This window comes from Leuresthes tenuis, unplaced genomic scaffold, assembly GCF_036924035.1.
Source record: "Leuresthes tenuis unplaced genomic scaffold, fLeuTen1.0.hap1 SCAF_2, whole genome shotgun sequence".
Taxonomy (NCBI): domain Eukaryota; kingdom Metazoa; phylum Chordata; class Actinopteri; order Atheriniformes; family Atherinopsidae; genus Leuresthes; species Leuresthes tenuis.
In genome coordinates this window covers 21,912,503-21,931,943 of record NW_027325356.1, presented here as the reverse complement: position 1 = coordinate 21,931,943, position 19,441 = coordinate 21,912,503, and the positions used below count along the sequence as shown (strand labels likewise).

Here is a 19,441-nt window from a genome sequence, read left to right as displayed (position 1 = left end):
TTACAGTGAGTCTGATCTTCTGTTTTTTATATGTTGATTTCAGTGTTTTCATTCCAGCAATATGTGCTATTGTGCACACCTGCACATGTTAGCTAATTTATTGTTGTATTGTACTGAATGAAACTACTGTAAATACCAAGGTTTGCAACCTTTATGGAGACATTGTGGAGGGTAGGTTAAAGTCTTGGTTTGCAGAATGTTTTTCAGCACATCTTAAGTACAATATCTTCCAAATGATCTGGGACAGATGCACCATCTACTGCCCATTCATCGCCATTACTAGAAATATATATCTTGAAGTTAAGAGGATAAATAGCAGCCTGCTGATAAAAGCTGATATTTTTTAAGATTGCTGGTCTGGAGCATTCAGGTGTGTGTTAACACAATACCAGGGAGGAAAAATATCAGCAGTTGGTAGTTGTTGCTTCAGATCAATCTGAAACTGGTTATAAGGCCATTTGCAAGCTATTTTGAGTTCATTATTCTACAGTGAGAAAGATTATTGACAATTGGAAAACATTCAAGACAGCTGCCAGTCTTCCAAGGGATGGTCATACCAGCAAGTTCTCAATTAACCAAAGCGATATTGTAAAGAACAGTGGACAGTGGAAAGACAAAAATCCCTCTCAGTGACATTAGAATTACACAAAACAAGTACTTGAAGTATTTGCTGCTAAAGGTAGTTGTACGAGCTACTCAATCATGGGGTGTACAATGATTTTCAAACACTGCCTCTGGATGTTAGCTTAGTTTTAGTTAAATATTCACACGGTTGTTCATCTGAGGTTGTATTTACCTCATTTTAATATTTTCATAAATAATTTACTCAACAAAAAAACATTTTAATTGAAGTTTGACTTACATTAATAAAAAAGATTATAATTTTACATATAGTTATTGTGTAAAACAAAAAGGAAATCAAGAAAGGCAGTCAGATTTAATTATTTCAATTAATTCAACAAATGATCTGTGGAGGGGAGCACAACGCCTTTGCTCCGTCTAGTCTGCCGTAATTTCTCCAGAAGAAGAAGATATTAGCGCAAGGGTCCTTGTAGCTGCTACTGTTAGCTTAGCAACAGCTAGTCAGCCACTGGCCGGTTCGATCCTGAGCATCCTTCTAGAAAAGCACCACTTAAAGTAAAAGATACGGACTGCACTCAGCGCTGCACAGCAAACGAGAAATCCGATAAACAAGAAAATCTCTTTGAAGACAAAGAGTATAAAGGTATGGGACGCTTGCCATCATCGTCAAATCGCTATTTAATCTTAATTTGAGTAATAAATCTTTTGTCATCTTCACTCGACACGGTTGCAAGAAAACGAGTTGTCGCGGCGTCCGGACGCGGTCTTTGTTATTCACAGCTAAAACTAAACGTATCTGAGCGACAGTTTTTAACACGGAACATTTTGTAACCGTTTTTCGGTTAAATTAACAGCCAGTTTTAACTGACATCCGGTGAACTTGGGGCATTAGCCGCATATCGTTGAAGAACATGCTATTAGCTAACAATGGGACATTGAGATTAGGGACACTGCACTGCGCTTATTAAACTGTTTTGGTTTAGGTAATCAACGTTAACCCTCGCAAGTTAAAGTCAGCCCTTTTAGCGAAGCTTTAATCGTGGAATTTACAACATGCGTATTTTTAGCGTTCCTTAAGTCTCGTTTGAATATATTAGCAATGCTAGCTGGTGTTTCCAGGGGAGCTAAGGTTAAAGATTTCAACTTTGAGTAGCAGGCCGAAACTTAAATTCTGTTAGATTACTTTGCTTGTTTCTAATTCACCGTCCAAACCCAAAATAATATGTAACTACCTTTAGACAACAACTAAGCGATTAGGTTAAATCTTAAGGTAACAACAGTCGATTTCATCTATTCATTTGCCCAAACAGAACCCTAATGGCACGTACACATCGGCGGCGAGTTTTCGCTACCTTCTGGCCCAGTGTAGTTGGTTTTGGTCGAGGTTTACTGTCTTTATGTTGGTTAGAAATAAACTTGTAAAAATATTGTAATCCCTATTCATAGCTACTATGATAATTTAATACATAAATGTAAAAAGAAAGTACACCCTCGTTTACAAAGGTTTCATGTATCAGGACGTAAATTGAAAGAAAAAAAATCACCAGATTACGTAAAGTAAATTTAACCTCAGATTAACAGTAATATGACATGTTATACCGTGCCATCATGTATTCAACACGTACAAAGCCAAACTGCAGAAACAATGATTCATTGTAGAACCTCCTTTAGCAGCAATACCCCTAAGTAATCATAAGTCTTCCATCATTGGAGGGATTTTTATCCCCCTTTCTTTTGAATGTTCAGTTCCGTGATGCTTTTGTTTTCCCACAGCTCTTCTATCACAGCACTTCACTCAGACTGACTCTGGATTTTGACTGGGCCATCACAACAGCCCAAGTCATCACCAGTGTCCTTATGACCCCTCCCAGGTTGATGAGCAGCAACAATTGCTTCTCTAGATTATTTCTGATGTCTTTCCTCACTGACATTGTGTTAACACACACACCTGAATGCTCAAGACCAGCAAACTGCCAAAACTTTTTTATTTTTATAGAGGAGCTCGCACTCATCAGTCGATTCGTAGCACCTGGCTGCTACTTAAAGCGCCTGCTTAATTCCTGTGGAATCAGAAAGGGTGTACTTTTTTCGTAGTTGTTACTAAGTAGATACATAAAAGCTTTTATTTCTATATAATTCTGTTTGAACATTCACTTTGTGGAAATATGCCACCCTTATGGGAGCAAAAACAACTCCTCACAAAGTATGTCATTAGACTGTAGTACAGCATTGGTTAGGGTTGTTAAACAATCAGTTTTTGTTTAATTGACTAACAAAGAATTATTATTTTAGATTTTATTTAGATTTTTTTTTTGTTCATTTTATACAACTATTATAGTGTAAGCCTGATAATAAGTTTATTTATCCTTGCATACTTCTGAGAAAGGTTAGTTGACACTGAGCACATAAATATAAAATATGTAAATTACATGTTTGTTGTTTATGTTTTGTTTTTTTAAGAGGAATTTGCACCTTACACTGTCTCATTTTGCTGCATATCTCCTCCATTTGGTGCAAAGACAAAGCGACCCACAGCAGCGCTGTCCCCAAAGGTGACAGACAAAAGTTTAGGAGACACTGAATTACAAAACATTTCTTTTGAAAATTGTTAACAATTTCCTTTCCCGTCATTGTAAACACTGTCATTCAACAATTTGTCGGTTAATTTACCACACGGGTTGACTGACATCTGCATATGTTGAGAATGATTGACCTAAATTCATCTGATCCAAAGATTACTTTGTTATTCAACTTATCTAACAGTAGGAGCTGCTATTGTGGAAAAATAAAGTTAGTTCTACTTCAGGAAATGTTTTTAAGGAGTCATCCGATCCTCTAAGGTCTTAAATACAGGTGAATTCTACCACAAATGAACAACAAAACATGACATTACTCACGATCATCAGCAAGTGTGACTGTATCGCTGAAAGGGGGTGTTTTTGGCAGTTTGTTGGTTTGGAGGATTCAGGTGTGAGTTAAAACCATGCGGAGGGGGAATGACATCAGAAATGATCTCAGAGAAGCTGTTGTCACTGCTTATGAATCAGCAAATACAATTTCATCTTTCTACAATGAGAAAGATTATTAACAAGAAGAAAAAAATCCTAATAAATCATTTGAAAACGTACAGAAAACAGTCACTTCAAGTTATTGATGCTAAAGGAGGTTGTCTGAGCTGTGAAATCATGGGATATACGTTTTTTCCCTCAAACGCTGCCTCTGAACGTTGGCTTAGTTTTTGTTGAATAAATAATGATCCAGTGTAATATGCCATGGTGTTATAAATCTAAGGTTGCATTACCTAAATTAAAAAGCCTGTTGAGGACAGGATGGTGTTTTTCTTTTTTTCTTTTTTCATGTCCTGGCACATTAAACCTTATAATTGAAAGCTTGTGTACTTTCTTTTTCACATGACTGTATCAAGACAGACCTCCATAGCTCCTCAACAGATGTGGACATACGAAAATCAGGTGAAGAAAAATCGAGACACTCCATATAAATACACTTTTTGTATGACAAGCCTTGTTTTTAATCATCTTTGTAGTCATGAAGCGCTGTTTGTACATTGCAGTGCGTTCACCAGCCTTGTTGTTGTTTTACAAAATAAAACTCACGGCCTCTGCCTCCGACAAGGACTGAGGTTACATTTGACTACATATGTTTCCTCCTTTCGGGCTGTAAGTTTTCCTTCATTCAGGCACAAGAATGTCCAGAATTGTAACTTTCTAATGCATTTCTCCCCATCAGATGCCTTCAGCAACAGCTGGCAACGCTGCTGTCCAGTCTGCCACTCCAGACCTGGGAAATGGAAGTCACTCTGAGGCAATGAAGCAGGTTCTTGGTGTCATTGACAAGAAGGTCCGCAATATGGAAAAGAAAAAGGTATGAATTTATTCTGATGTTTTTTGTTGTTTTTCAGAATGTATATTTGTATTTTTATCACATTTTTATTTCTATTGTTAAACCCTGTGCGGTTAGTGATTTAGCTTCGGGAGGCGATGTTTTTTTTTTTTTAATAGTATTATTTAGTAATATATCAAGTCAGATAAATGGCTTTAGTTGGTCCCAAATGTCTATAAAGTGGTTTTTGAAGCGCCGTCTTTCAGTCTTGATTTCGTGAGACTCTTCTTATTACTGTTTACACTGTTATCCTAAATCCTGACTCTAGATTGATCAAATACTTCCTCCTGTTAATCCAAGTGATGTTGTTTTTAACTGTTTTCTATCCTGTTTCCCCATCGATTTCACATTTCGTGCTTTTCAATTATTTTTACAGTCAAAACTGGATGACTATCAGGAAAGAAAGAACAAGGGAGAGCGACTGAATCAGGATCAGCTGGTAAGTTGATTATATTTATTTAGAAATGAAAAACTACTTTATTTATCTCGAAGCGAAATCATGTCATTTTGAATGCAGCCTTGTTTTATTGGGATGTTGTCTAGTGTAAATGCAGCTAATTCATGCAGGTAATATAAAGATAACAAGTAGTCATTTTTACCCCCCATCTACTAAACTATCATTGGTGCCGCTCATTTTAGAAATTACTGCATCTTTGCTGTTAGTCAGCTCTGTTCTGTTACAAGTTGATTTTTTTTTCTTTTAAATAAAAAAACAAACCCTCATTTTAATTTTGTTTCTCCCCCGATGTTCCTGAAGGAAGCCTTGACAAAGTTTCAAGAGATCAACAACAACCTTGACTTTGCTCGGGAGTTGCAGAAGAACTTCCTGGCGTTGGGCCAAGAGGTGTGTGACAGCAGGACTTCTGAGTTTGTTATCGACCCTCATCATCTTTTACTTTTAATGCTTTTGGCAATATTATAAAGTTGTATTGTGTGTATATTGGCATATTGCTTACAGTAACCAGCACTTGTAGCACAAACAACAGAAGTATTCACTAATTACTGGCTGCTTTAGAAAAGCGGAGCTTGGAGAAAGGACAAAACAGGGACTGGTATTAATTGCTTGAACCCTGCTCATTAAATGTTTAGAATTTAACAAAAAAAGATGGGTAAGACGGGGATTTGTTGGTTAAACTTTGTGATATATATAGTGTGTCAAAACGTGTGTGTGTGTGTGTGTGTGTGCGCGCTTAGATTCAAAAGGCAGTGAAGAAGTCTGCACGACGAGAGCAGCTGCAGCGGGAGGAGATGGAACAGCGGCGACTGAAGGCGGTTTTGGAGCTTCAGTATTTACTGGACCAACTGGGAGAGGACAGTGTCAGGCAGGAGCTTAAACGACCCGATGCTTCTGGTTCTTGTCTGCTCACCGACGCTGAGCTTACATCCCTTGATGAGTTTTACAAATTGGTGGGACCTGACAGGAACTATGAAGTCAGGTATGGGGGCGCCCGTCATTTTCAGAGGCACAAACCAGCCATTCAGCTCTAATTATCACATCTGTATAAATGTGTTGTTTTTTTTCCTGCTCACCCAATAAGGATATTGGGGAGAGAGAAAAAAAGAGTACTTTACCTTGTGATTGTCATTTGCAGGTTGACTGACCAATATGAAGAGGCCTCACTGCATTTGTGGGACCTGCTAGAGGGCCGAGATAAGGCTGTGGCAGGAACCACATGTAAGTACTTTCATGCCTTTAGACCACTCACGCAAACGCTCCTGTACAAGTACAGTATCGTGGAAAAGTTTAACGTTTAGATGCTTTAAAGTGGGTCCAGTTCACAATTATTGTTTTTTTTATTCATCAAATTACTTCATAATTTATGTAGTTAACACAAAGTAAATCAGAAAATTCCAAAGAAAACGTTTGCCGCGACCATCCATCAGAACAGAGCCAGAACTCTTAGGTACAGAGTGCTCTGCGCGTCGCTTCATTGGGAGGTTTGCTGTTGTTTTTGAAAACGCGCCACGCGTGAATTTAGTTGTTTCTTCCGCTTGTTTTACGTTGATCAAGACAAAGAATAACAGTTTTTCTTTAATGAGGATGGTTTTTTTGTATCGTTAAGACACTAGTGGCTATTTGTTGTTATATTTTCTTGTCTTACAAAAAACATGGGGGGGGGTTAGATTAGATGCTGTTTTTTTTGTGATATAGATAACAATTTAAACATTTAATGTGTTTTGAAGAGTGTCACAGTTCTGTAACATTTAGCCACACTTAATTTTTCTGACTTCTGTCTTTGTTCCAGACAAGTCACTGAAGGACACTCTGGATAAAGTGCTGCTGAGTGGTTACTTTGACAAAGCACAAACTCACCAGAATGGGGCAAGTGAGGAGGAAGAGACACCGGAGGAGCAGTCTGTGGTGGCTGAGGCTGTAGTGGCTGCGGAGCAGCCATCAGAACCTGGTAACCAACAGCACATTAGCTGATGCATTAGACCCAGAGCCCTCACCGCCCTCACACTTGTTTCTTTTCCCCAGAAGGACTAACCAATGAAAACTACATAGAGCCAGTTAACGTGGAAACCACAGAGGTGAGAATTCTGTGCATATGTGTTGCATAGGAAATCACACAATCTGCTGTTTTTTTTTTTTTTTTTAAAGGTTTTGTTTTGGGGACAATCAAATTTTTACTTTCTTTTTTTATATTAACAGTTTGTTAACAGACAGTTCATTCCAGAAACTACATACAGTAGTACAGAAAAAGACCAAGTGGAGGAGTGGACTGTGGAGGCTCAGGTATGCTCCACTGCTGGATCATCAGTCCTCCATGGCTCCAGGTATATCTGTCCATTCCTTTTCTAATGTCTCTGTCCCATGTCTGTTGAATAGATGGTGAATACCCTCCAGCACCAGCCCCCTCCACAGATGACTCCAGAGCCAACCGTTACTGTGAACCAAGTCGCTCCCTGTCCTACCACCGACCCGGTGGTCAGAAAACAGGTAGTGCAAGACCTCATGGCCCAGATGCAAGGGACGTACAACTTCATGCAGGTGAGAAGGCTCTACGTTTACTATCATGTATTTGATCTAATCTCAAGATAGATAGAGTCACAGTCTGGCAAATCTGTTTTACATTCTGTTCAACATCTGTTCTAAATGTAAATCTCTTTTCGAGATGACTCACTCAAAGACAGTAAAGTGTAGCCCCAAAGTGTAGATAATGAGTTGTGAAATGAGTTGAGAATAAGCCATGTGCAGAACATTTAGTTTAGACACGAGAGATGGAAAGGTACGTGTCCCACACTGCCCTTAAAGTCTGGTTCATGCCCCAACACTACATTGAATTAACTTTGATTGTGACAGGACTCCATCATAGAGTTTGACGGTCAGGCTCTGGACCCAGCTATTGTGTCTGCTCAGCCAATGAAGCCTGTGCAGACTGTTGACCTGCAGCAGATGGGTGGCCCTTCAAGTGAGTTATTTACTCTCACAGATTTGATCTGGTTGTGTCTGGTCACTGCTGTCTGATAAGGACTCGTTATCCTAGATGTGTAATACATTAGTCGGCAATGTGACATTTTGTAAGAGTGTCACTTTTTTTTTATTTCTTTCCCACAGTCCACTCAGAGTCCAGGCTTCCTCAGACAGCTACAGTGTCTGGACCTCACGAATCGTCACAAGTAAGCAGAGGGAAAACACAGCGGGAGGTGGCTTCTAAAACAATGTTCTTATGAGCTGCCTTTAAGCGCAGTCATTGAATAGCAAGAGTAGTAAAGATATTCATCGAATCAAACAGTTTTTCCTTCTGTGTAGAATAAATGTGACGCTCTCTAACATCTCATGTTATGTACCATGTATTGCAGGGAATTGTATAGAAGGAAGCTTTTAGGTAGATGATCCATGATCCTGTCTCACCCGCTGACCTCCATTGTTTCCTTACCTTCCAAACACCCTCCCTCCTACCTATCCAGACCTCTATGTCTCTGTCATCTGAACAGTCTCCTGCCCCATGTTCCTTGTCTGCTGCCTTCCCACCTGTCTCCAAACCCACCCACACTGGAGGCATCAATGTCAACGCAGCACCTTTCCAGTCAGTGCAAGCGGTACGCCATGGCTCCATTTAAGCAACGTTAACGTGTTTGGATTTGATACATTCCGTTACAAATTGTCAGCTTGTACTAGCCGAGGCTTATTAAGGGTCAATCAAGTAGATCAAATAATTTAGAGCAGTTACCTGCAAAGGAAATGTTCCTGCTTCATAAGACTTTCTACAGAAACTGTGAAGTTGTGTTTTTCATTCTAGGTATTTAATATGAACGCACCTGTACCTCCACCCACTGACGGCCAAGTTGACCCTCTTAAGCAGTCCAGCCAGTTCCCTGGTGGCTACGGACAGGGCTTTAACAGCCAGTCAGAGAATACTGTGGAGCAGCCCGACATCTCGCAGGAAAGATTACAGTCAGGTGAGGCTACGCTTACAGTTTAAGTACAATGAAGAAAGTGACTCAACACCATATGTATTCCATGAAAAATATCAAATAATGTGCTGGGATTTGTTGCTACATAGTTTTCGTTATGACGGCAAAGAGACTATGAATAAGAATTTTAAGAAAATGCAAAGAATATAAAATTCAGCTTTCTCGGCTCGTAGAAATTAATTTTGCCAGACCGTGTGGGTGTACATTCACAAATGCATCACAGAAAGTGCTCTGGCTCCCCTCTGTTCAGTTGTTGGTGGGTTCCAGCCCCAAGATCAAGTCATGCCCTCAGCGGGAGGCCATGAAGACTCCCCTGCAGGTGCAGGGTATGGACAGTCTGGCCAGTCCTTTTACAACTGCAGGGCTGCACCCAGGGGTGGACCCAGGAATGCCCGTGGCATGATGAACGGGTATCGGGGCTCCTCAAATGGATTTAGAGGTACAAGCATCGAACCGTACCGCAGATGCAATAATTATCTGGCCTGAACACCAACGGATCCTAAGCAGTTAACTCTGTCGTTTGTCATCAGGGGGATATGACGGCTACCGTCCTCCTTTCTCAAACGCTCCTCCCAGCAGCGGTTACGGCCAAACCCAATTCAACACATCTCGGGACTATTCCAATAATGGCTACCAGCGGGTAAGATGTGTTGCCAAGTTATTTACTGCACCGACTTGACATTTTTAGTTGAATAAGTTTGTTAATCTTTGTAATTACTTTCTCATGCTTAAAGGAGGGATATCAGCAAGGCTACAAGCGGGGGCCCGCCCAAGGACCTCGAGGTTTGTCTCGAGGTAACACCCAAGCGATGCGATCCTAAAGGATCCTCTGGACCGTCAAATTGCGCCACGTTGAACATTCAGGATCTTTGAATGTGTTTGCCCCAGCTCACTTTTATAACAATGTTTTGTTTCTTATTGGTAATCCAATTGTTATTATTTTTTTAAAACTCCTGGCCTACTTATCAGAGTCAGTCTGCTTTGGTCTATCTAGATCCTCTAAATGTTTTAACACAAAATGCTGAAGTTCATCACATGTAGGATTCTCAGCCAGTCTGTGTGATGTAAAACTACAAATAGATATTCCTGTAAACTTGAAAGATTTCATTAATTTATTTTTTGTACAAAATAAATGCAAAAAATACCCTGCCACTGTCGATCTGATTCCATGAGAATGGTTTTCTCCTGCCCTGTGCTTTCAACCACTTTTTCTTTTGATCCTTTGATTTTCTTCAAAGCATTTTTTTTTTTTTTAATAAACCCACCCATCTCTTGCACCGTCGGCCATTTGTACACTGATGTTATTGGTTGAGACTGTTTCAATAAAGTTGTATCCTATAAGCCTGTGTTGACGGAACCATTTTTTGTTGTTTTCTTATTTACTTTGTATGATTTTAATGATCCTATTGACACAGTTCAGTTGTTGAATATCTGAGGCGGTCTGACAAAAAGCTCTTATAAACCAGGGGTGTCCATATCCGGTCCTCAAGGGCCGCCGTCCTGCAGGTTTCAGATGTTTCCCTGCTTCAACACACCTGATTCAGATCAATGCATCACGAGCAGGCTTGTGCAGAACTTAACAATCCTTTGAAGAGATCCATTTCATCTGAATCAGGTGTGCTGAAGCAGGGAAACATCTGAAACCCGCAGGACAGCGGCCCCCGAGGACCGACCTTCGACATCCCTATAAAGCAAGAGAACTACCAGCAGCGTTCTTGATCTCTGAAACATATTGTATATGACAGATCCAGTGACCACCGGTGAAGCTTGATATTGTATTCAGTTAATTTCATGATCTATGTCCCTCCCACAGGGAATAAATTGCACGTACCTTTCAAGCACTGCATTTCAGGCTCGGGACATCGACATTATTTAAAATGTCAGTGGTGTTCATATTTGAACCATAGTACAAAGATAATTTATCCAGACAACGTAAAAGGTGAACCGTTTTATTATCTTGAACTGAGGTGTAAGGTATTATGAAATGACTTATATCCAGCAGCAAGCAATCAGAAAAACCACAAAAAAACCAAAACACCCCCTTCTATTTTGTGCAAATCATTATGCAGTACGATTTCCAAATGAACACATGGCACACAGGAAACATGACATGGCAAAGAAGAAAATTACAGGTGTCTAAATATTTTAGGAAGTAACCGAAATCTGCCGCAAGAGGCCCCGTCTGTTCGGCTCCTGTGCGACAGTAAGGCAGAGAGGCCACGCTTCCATGCAAATTCAGCCCGCTTCAGTAAAAAAGTAGCAACAGATCAAATTGGCCTGGTTACCTGTCTGCCAGCTAGAAGAAGCTAAATTACAGAAAAAGCACCAGAATTCCACAGCAACCGCTCCAAACCAGCAATTTGTGGCAAAAACATGGAGCTTTTCCAATTGAGACCAAGTAATATATTTACCAGAACAAAATGAACAATCCCCCCCAGTTAACTGTACAATTTATCTGTAAATAAACTTAACCTCTAAACTATTTTATTAACACTTTAAAATCAGATGAAGTTTGCGCATTTCATAAATAAACACGGCACATACACGTCTGTGGATGAACAACCAAATCAGACACAGTCGCTGCTCTGTGTAGTAAAGGTGTGTTGTTTCAGAGGTCTGCCCATGACTTGTCTTGTTTATCAAGCAGGTTTTTACACAGTACTTCCAGATGATTGTATTTGACCTCATGTAGGAAACTTTCCTTCACTCGTGGTTTTAGTTCTACCACCTTTAATTGAATGAAGTCAGCAGAAAACAGCTCAAAGCCGAGCAGCGTTATGTGCTTAGTTTAGTGGGCGGAGCACATGTTTCACGCTGTACAACAACAACAATCTGTCATTTCTGTTCACATGAAAAAGTGTTTGTAGCATTTGACTGCGTATGACATCGAGGACCATTTAAAAAAAAAAAAGTAGTACTTTTATGTGATTTCTTCATTAAAATGATGATCTCTTTTCTGGATAGGTCTGTCAACCCTGTAGATGGCAGATTATCATTTCCTGATAGGTCTTTACTTTTCCCTGCTGAAGCGAAATGACAGCATGGAAATGACAGCATGGAAATAACGTATGCCAACTGATATTTGCTCTTTTCATACTCTTATTACAACAATAGAAAATCTTAAAAATGCCCTTTGCATTTACTTTGCAAACCGTCTGTGAAACACATTCCACCATGAGTGACGCATGTCATTTCTTTTCTAAGATGTTGGAGGGTATCCCAGTAGCTCAAATTTAGAAAATCGAAGTAAAGCTCAAGTTAAATATGATCTTTCGCACCTCAACGACCGCACAGGAGATAATAATAATAATAATAATCCAAAAGACTCTTGGATCACACCCGTCAGGTTTTGTAGCCACTTTTGGAAGTCCAACAGCGCACACCCAGAGATGAATTTCTCATTACAATTACATCTGCATATAACTGTACTGTCAAGCATTACTGGGATTTCCTTTTTGGACATTATGGGATGCATGATTTAAAATGTGTGAATTTAAAATTGTAATTCATCTATGCAATTAAAGGAGTACTGGTAATAAACACACATATCAGGGATGACAGAGATTTCGAATGTGCCCTCTTCTTCACCGCTGGTCATACCGGTTAAAGAGGCCTTATACTCAGGTGGGGCTGCTCCTTTACACAGGAGTTTAGGTACAGCAAAAGTTTGGTTGGGGATTTTTCATGGCAAGGTATGCTGGCCTTGTGCGGCTTCCTGATGGCCTGGTGGTGCATCCTGGTGTGTCTGAGGGAGCCCTTGCTGGGGGAGGTCTTGATTTTGTGGTTCATGATGTTCCTGTGGTGTTTCTTGAGGATGATGAGGAGAGTCTTGGTGTCCTTGTGGTTGGGCCTCGTGTTCGACAGCCAACTGGTCGTCAACTGCATGGATCTCTGGGATGGCATTTCCTTCAACTGCAACACAGAGCCAACGTAAAACTCTCCACTCAGCCGGTAAGTTCAAACAACAAAACAATAGCTCCATCAACACTCACCGTGAACCTCTGGAGGCGGGTCGATCTTCTGTGTTTTAATCCGCTCCATATGCTCAACTGCCTGTAACGAGTGAAAATCACGTTAAAATAACTTAGGAGAGGAAATGCAAATATATTCATATCGCGCAATTCAACAACTATGCAATTCAAAGCTCTTTACATAAAACATAAAAGCATAAAAAAAGGCATAAAAATTTTGACAAAAACACACTTTTGTCTCATTTAATTTGACATGACTTTACAATATTCAAATAAGCCCCGTCTCCATCTACACAGCATAGTTCTCCCTCAGCTCAACCTAAAAAAAACACACTAACAAAACATTTCTAAATGACTGATAATTGTTTTAAATCGACAGCTCTGACAACTCCCATCCTCAAGGTGACACGATTCATTCCTGGTGATTGTTCCATATGAAATCCTGGCTTCTGTCGTTTCCCTGCAGCTCCATGCTAAGTGAGTAACCTTTTTCCAGTAACACTGTACTGCTCCTTACCTGCTGAAGCTCAATTTTCTGCGCATTAAGCTGCTCCTGCTGTCTCTGCAGCTCATCTCTCTGTTTCTGAAGGTCATCGGCCCTCTGATTGAGGTCCTGTTCTTGCTGGGCAAGATGCTCCTCAAACTCCCTCATCTCCTCGTCCGTATAAGCCTGGTTCTGCTCCAGGGTCTGGCAAACAAAGTAAATGTGACATCAGTGATCAGAGTTCAGATTTTTTTTAATCATCCTTTTTTAAGTAACTGATTGAATGAATTGTTGTCACATTTAGAGTCTCACCTCCCAGCTATCTGGCTCCAGGAATTCTTTTTTCTTTGTAGCGACCAGGAACTCGTCTAAAGACACCAGCCTGTCTTTGTTCGTGTCCACCTACCACAGAGATCAGACTTACTGACACGGAAATGAGTCAAACAAACAACAGCCCCCACGAACCAATGGAGAAGTTATTTCATGCACCTAATTTCGTGTTCTTTTGTGTGATTTCTTAATGTACAGTACAGTACTCTGCAGAGCCAGTCAGGCCAGTTCAGTTATTAAATATAGGAATTGCCAACGAGAGAAGAAGAATTCAGAGGCTTTACTGAAGCAAAAATGCTGGAAAAACACTGTTCAAATACTCCTTCACATGTGATACAATGAAAACTGTCCTCTGTGACTTTTGCCCTGTTACATTCACATCATTGTGCTTTGCATTTAACTGTGCGACTGTGATGGAAAAGGCTTTTACTGTTGCAATCGAAGCAGGTGGAGCTCTGATTTTTGTCTTTAATTTGATGGTTATTTCCTCAGCTGATTAATTCAGATTCTTAGAACTTCCAATGTTTGAACATTCACATGCAGGAAATGCTGACATACAAGATTTTCATCTTTGACAAGTATGTGAAATATTTAATAAACTCTATGCAGTCTTCATGGCAAAATCTTGTTTTGTTGGTAACTACTCGACTTATCCGTCGACTGAAGTGTACCATACAAAGTAAAGATGAAAACTGTGTTAGAAGCAAGGGCAGCAGACGACAGACACAACAAAGTTTGTCTTTTACTGCGGTCCTTAATTGAAAGTAATGATCTTTTTTCAGTCAGACATGACCCCCCCCCCTTACTCTACCTCATTCATAACATGCTCTCTCATCCGTAGCCTCTCTTCCTCCATCTCCACCATATCATCCTCTTCGTTGGTGGGGTCGTAAATTTTTTCCAGCTAAAAAAATAAAATCAAATAAAAAAATAAATCACAAAGTCAGCCGTCAGAACAAAAGTCATTCACTGAAATATGACTGACTTTCAGATGGCTTTACCTCTTTGGTGAACAATGCCTCAAGCTCCTGTTCATCGAAGAAGCCATCTCCATTAGTGTCTGCATTATGAAGGAGGATAAAACAAAGCTGTCATTCCTGACATTTGATAAGCTCATAATCCTAATTTAAGAGGTGCCGGTTGGTAAAACTCTCACCATGCAGGTTGAAAAAGGTCTTTGGGTCAAAATCCTCAGGGTCTAACCCATCAGCTTCCTCCCACACCTCCTTCAGTTGATTCTGGCTGCCCTGCAACAAGGAAACAAGATCCAATTTAAAAACCCAAAAACAACAAGGAACACTTGGGTAAATAGTTTAACACGTCCATGCTGTGCATTTTGTCTATGCCGCTAGATTACTCACCGGGTGGTTGACTTTAGGGTGATCTGCGTGCTTCTTCCTCATCTCCTCATAGTGCTCCTCCTCTTTCTTTCTCTCGTCCTCATCCAGGGTTTTCAGGTGTACCCGTCTGTCATGTTCCTTCATCATCTCGTACTTCTTGAACTCCTCGTGTCTCTCCTTGTCAAAGTTCTCCAGATCCTTTGTGGCCTGGATGCAGGAAAATGCATTTTCACAAGCATTAAGGAATGTCTACCTGGGTAGCCCGTAGCAATTTTGTTTCTGTTTGCTTGTTTTAATGGTATCTGCCCATTTTGGGAACTTAACGGATGTGTATTGATATGTATTTGACCATGTTTATTGCATTCCTGATTCCTGTATGCTTGATGATGCTGAATTAATCTCACTTTGTTACATTCTGCTCTGGAAAACTTTGCGACAACTGTAAAAAAGTGGGTCTCCAGGGAAAATAAATGGCACGTCTCCAAATATTTTTCAGTTAAAGGAAGTAGAAATTACAATTCAAGCATTAATAAAAGACACAGTTATCAAATGCTAATGCACTGCTACATTACATTTCATAAACATAAGAGAAAGAGACTCGTCAGACCTGAACTGATTCGGAAGAGGAACGACCCTGTCGTAATAAGGAATTATCGACCGACAGTTCCGTGCATTTTCTAACTTTGCAAACCTTGTGTTTGCTCACATTCACCCACTGAAAATGTCTCCCAGGCAAAGGAATGAAGATCTGACAGTGAACCCTATCCATGCTTATGAAACAGAGGAAGGCTATTAAAAGATATGACAGAACATCCAGCTGGCCTTTTTAAGATAGAACTAAAAGTCTCCTGCACAGTAAGGCCAAACAAATGATTGCAGAGGAGTTGTAAGAAGCTGACCTACGAGTGGTGGTGCAGCTGCCACAGTTTTTTAAATTTGCCACAATCACCGTAGGTGTGCTTCATCATTAAATATGCCAAAGAAAGAACACTTTGCCAAATATTAAGCATGCAAGTGAAGTATTCTGCCTTGGGGCTGTTTGGAAGCCAGCGGCACAGGAAACATTACATGGATGGAGAGAAGAATAGATGCTACAAAGCGGCCTGCACATGTCAAGCAGTTCGGAAAGAAACTTAAAATACATCTCAACTTTAGGTGACAAGGCAAGGTGTCTGAAAATCCCTCAAATGGGAACAATAAAGAGACTTTTACCTCAACAAAAAGACATTCACAAGCTCTGCAATCTGTCACATGGGGGCATTACCAAGTACTGGCTCTTACATTATCAGTTCACACACTATCACAATCTATTGTACAGTAATGTTTGAACAGGGGCTCATTTTTAATATCTAATGCAGGAGTTTGCATGTACTTGTTTTCACCGTCACAAAAGCACATCACAGCTGATAAAACAGGGAAACGTACAGTTCTGATCGCTGTGTTATACCTACTATTTATTCACTTTTCAAATCTAAGCGCGTCAGAGCCTCACAGTTGCAGTTCTCTAAACTGTACCAGCTCGGTCTTCTAATCAAATCGTGAACCAGCACCTGCAGTAACAAAATCTCAAAGCACGTCTCAACCTGTCTGTTCATTACCAGCTTTTATTATTCTTAATTTTGAGCACTGAAACAAAAGCATTTGTTTGGGAGGTGGGTAAAACATACCTTATTTAACTCATTATTATCATCATACAAATAGAGCAGCTGCGTGGACTTGACAGCAGCGCCACACAGAGTCAAGACATAACCACCGTGAAGTCTGTCCCTTGAATACTTCCCATGACAACGTATGAAGTAACAACAGAATTTACCGATTTAATGAGCCGATCCAGGTCATCCACTTCAAATGTATGCGGGTTCATGTGGTTTAAGTACTCAAACTGCTTCAGGAGAGCCTGGTGGTCCACTGCTATGTCTATTAAAGAGGTAAATGTCAACATATGTAGAAACAGGTGGATAAATCTTGAATTTTGCAAACAATTTATTTGAGCAAATTAAGTCGTAGAATCTTATTTGAGACATAATCAAAAATGAGGCAAATCTTGTGTTGCACAACCTACCATTCCCTCCCTCAAGGTCTTGCTTGGCCTTAATCAGGGTCCGAAGTCTGTTAACCTCCTGCCTCTTTAACTCATCCAGTTTTGTTCTGACATGATGGCTGACAAAGTCCAGCTCTTTAGCCAGCTTTCCTTGCTATATTAAAAGCAGATAGAAAAAAAATAAAAAGAAGCATTACAATTAAAAAAATCTGTGTCGCAAAAGTCTAAGATCCTTATATTGTGTGTTACTGTTTCTCATTCATTTTACCACTTTAACAAAGCCAAACAAATGAAAGGCCGGCTACCTTAATGTCCTCCATGTCTGTGTTGTGGAGCTTTTCTCTAAAATGCTGATCTTTCTCGAGAAAATCGATGACTTCTCTGAGGTAGCGGTCATAGTGGAGTCCAGTGTCCTAGAAAAATGTCACAAAACAAAACAAATGCATAAAACCCTGATTGATACGGCATAAAAGACATGAGAGATAATCCTACAATACACCTTACTGTTGCAATAACATAATCGTTCATTCTTTTAGACACTGATGAAATGAAAACTGTTTAAAGGAACAGAAATGTCTCTTGTGAGCTGTATCTGCTGCTGAACAACACAGCTGTTCTGTCCAGGTGTCTGATCCAGACATGACAAGTCTTGTCATGTATGTTTGTTACTGTCTCCATGCTGCCCGCTGTTAAATGCTGCAACCGTTTTTTTAAAGACCGACAACCAATCCAACAAAACATCTCTGCTCGTTCTTACCTTGAAACCGAATGTATGTGGCATTTTCTTCCAACTTCTGTTCAGACTGTTGGGTCAATATCTAAAATAAATAAACCCTTTCCGAAGCCAGAAGTCACAGGCTTGTACTTGTGCATTCAGAAATCAACATCAACTGGAACCAACAATGATATGGATTTGCTGGATCATAGGTTTTGGAAGAAGTGTTTGCCTCTGGCATCTTAATAGTAGTGCAATGTGATTCCATGAAATATTTCATTTAAATGAGTCCATGAGCCGTTTCCAACCTATGAAGCTTCCTCTATTATTAACATAAAAGCATAGCAGCAGAACGAAAACTAACTGAAAATACATATGCTTTCTAACATCTGAAGGCTGACCAGTAATTTACTGTGATGAGTGAAAAAAGGCCATGTCCATCACGTATCTACTTCCTGTCTTGTTGCCCAAACAGAGAAGAAAATGGGAAATTTGAGAAGCTGTAATTAACACAAATTTTGTATTTGTGGCCGATTTAACATGTGACTCAATTCATCAATTATCAGAGCCAGAGGAAGGTTCCCCTGTGGCAATGCAAACAGCCATATGTTCAATACTGGGTCTCCTGTCATGGCTCCACCACAACAGAACCCGAATCGTGTTTGATGGAGATCTCCAGCTTGTGTATAAACGATGAGTCTTCTTACCACACTCGCTGGTGGCTCCTCGGGTTGTTTTTCTGCCTCTTTGACTTTCGTCTTGTCGATACTGATGGGAACTGCCTCTGAACATAGCAAATGCACCAGCAGCAGAGCCCAGCCGGTGAGAAAAGCCCGACTCCAGCACATCTGGATGAAAACACAATCACAACTGTGTTGCTTTATGACAATTATATTATTATTATTATACAGTACATCAATAGCCAGCGTGTATAAAACCTAGGAAAACAGTCCATTTCCGCATTTGGTCTTGTTCAAACACCTCCTCTAGATTCAATAGTGGCCGGGTTAATAATATCCAAAGGAAGCTGCTCGTATTAGCATTAGCTCCACCATTGACAGATTTGGCTAATAAGTGCCAAGCACTGGAAAAAAAAAGACAGGTTTTGGTGTTACGTTAAACTGATCGTCTGAGTCGGAAAGCATAAAATCCAAAACGTGGACCATGACAGTTAACGTGGTGTTAAAAGCTTCACGAAGGAGCGCCACTGATGTGCCACTTGTATACTCACTTTAACGTGAATCCTGGACCCCATCTGCTCTGCTTTCCTCCTGTCTCTCTCACTTAGCTGGAGCTATGTTGGGAGCTGACCCGCTTGTCAGCACGGGAGGTTGTACGAGAGCTGGCGTCAACCTGAGTGGACAACTGAGCTGTCTATCAAACGGAATAGCAAGTTGCGTTGCACTGAATCGTACGTGGCGAGATGACGGAAGAGCAGGTGGGCGGTCGTTTGGTTCTGTCTGATAAAAACGATGAGCAGTTACATGTAAGATTAGAATACGCATTTATATTGCATACATTTGTTATTATTTCAGCCAATATGCGCCAGTGGTGCAGTGTGATATGTGTAATGAATAATCTTCTTAATTATGTTTTCCGTTTTAATGATGCAAATGCTAGTGATCAAAATGAGTTGGATGTAAAGCAAAAAACTCAAAT

General features: G+C 40.2%; 2 protein-coding genes across 8 annotated transcripts; one reads left to right on the top strand and one right to left on the bottom strand.

The window, feature by feature from the left end:
- The first annotated feature begins 1,057 nt into the window (after positions 1–1,057).
- caprin1a (cell cycle associated protein 1a) lies at positions 1,058–10,242 on the top strand. 6 transcript variants are annotated; one of them, XM_072380662.1, is made up of 18 exons: positions 1,058–1,225; positions 4,007–4,052; positions 4,330–4,464; positions 4,859–4,921; positions 5,240–5,326; positions 5,677–5,918; positions 6,075–6,157; positions 6,729–6,887; positions 6,965–7,014; positions 7,136–7,219; positions 7,313–7,474; positions 7,787–7,895; positions 8,042–8,103; positions 8,395–8,526; positions 8,727–8,886; positions 9,152–9,340; positions 9,432–9,541; positions 9,636–10,242. In XM_072380662.1, the coding sequence occupies exons 2-18, from the start codon at positions 4,032–4,034 to the stop codon at positions 9,720–9,722; spliced, it is 1,935 nt and encodes a 644-aa protein (XP_072236763.1). In that variant the 5' UTR covers positions 1,058–1,225; positions 4,007–4,031; the 3' UTR covers positions 9,723–10,242. The 6 variants fall into 6 exon arrangements, with proteins under 6 accessions (XP_072236763.1, XP_072236766.1, XP_072236765.1 ...); XM_072380661.1 differs by having other exon boundaries at positions 1,059–1,225; positions 4,011–4,052; positions 6,962–7,014; XM_072380660.1 differs by having other exon boundaries at positions 1,059–1,225; positions 6,962–7,014.
- Positions 10,243–10,834: 592 nt separating this feature from the next.
- Positions 10,835–19,120, bottom strand: nucb2a (nucleobindin 2a). Of its 2 annotated transcripts, XR_011914937.1 has the most exons (14): positions 19,014–19,120; positions 18,490–18,630; positions 17,373–17,480; positions 17,089–17,221; positions 16,840–16,943; positions 15,048–15,233; positions 14,843–14,933; positions 14,688–14,746; positions 14,498–14,590; positions 13,669–13,758; positions 13,390–13,560; positions 12,894–12,954; positions 12,530–12,813; positions 10,835–12,495 (listed from the first exon to the last, which is right to left on the bottom strand). XR_011914937.1 is itself a non-coding variant. In XM_072380657.1 (13 exons), exons 1-13 carry the CDS (start codon positions 19,035–19,037, stop codon positions 12,584–12,586), a joined length of 1,491 nt encoding a protein of 496 aa, XP_072236758.1. In that variant the 5' UTR covers positions 19,038–19,120; the 3' UTR covers positions 10,835–12,583. The 2 variants fall into 2 exon arrangements, 1 of the variants encoding a protein (XP_072236758.1); XM_072380657.1 differs by having other exon boundaries at positions 10,835–12,813.
- Positions 19,121–19,441: the final 321 nt, after the last annotated feature.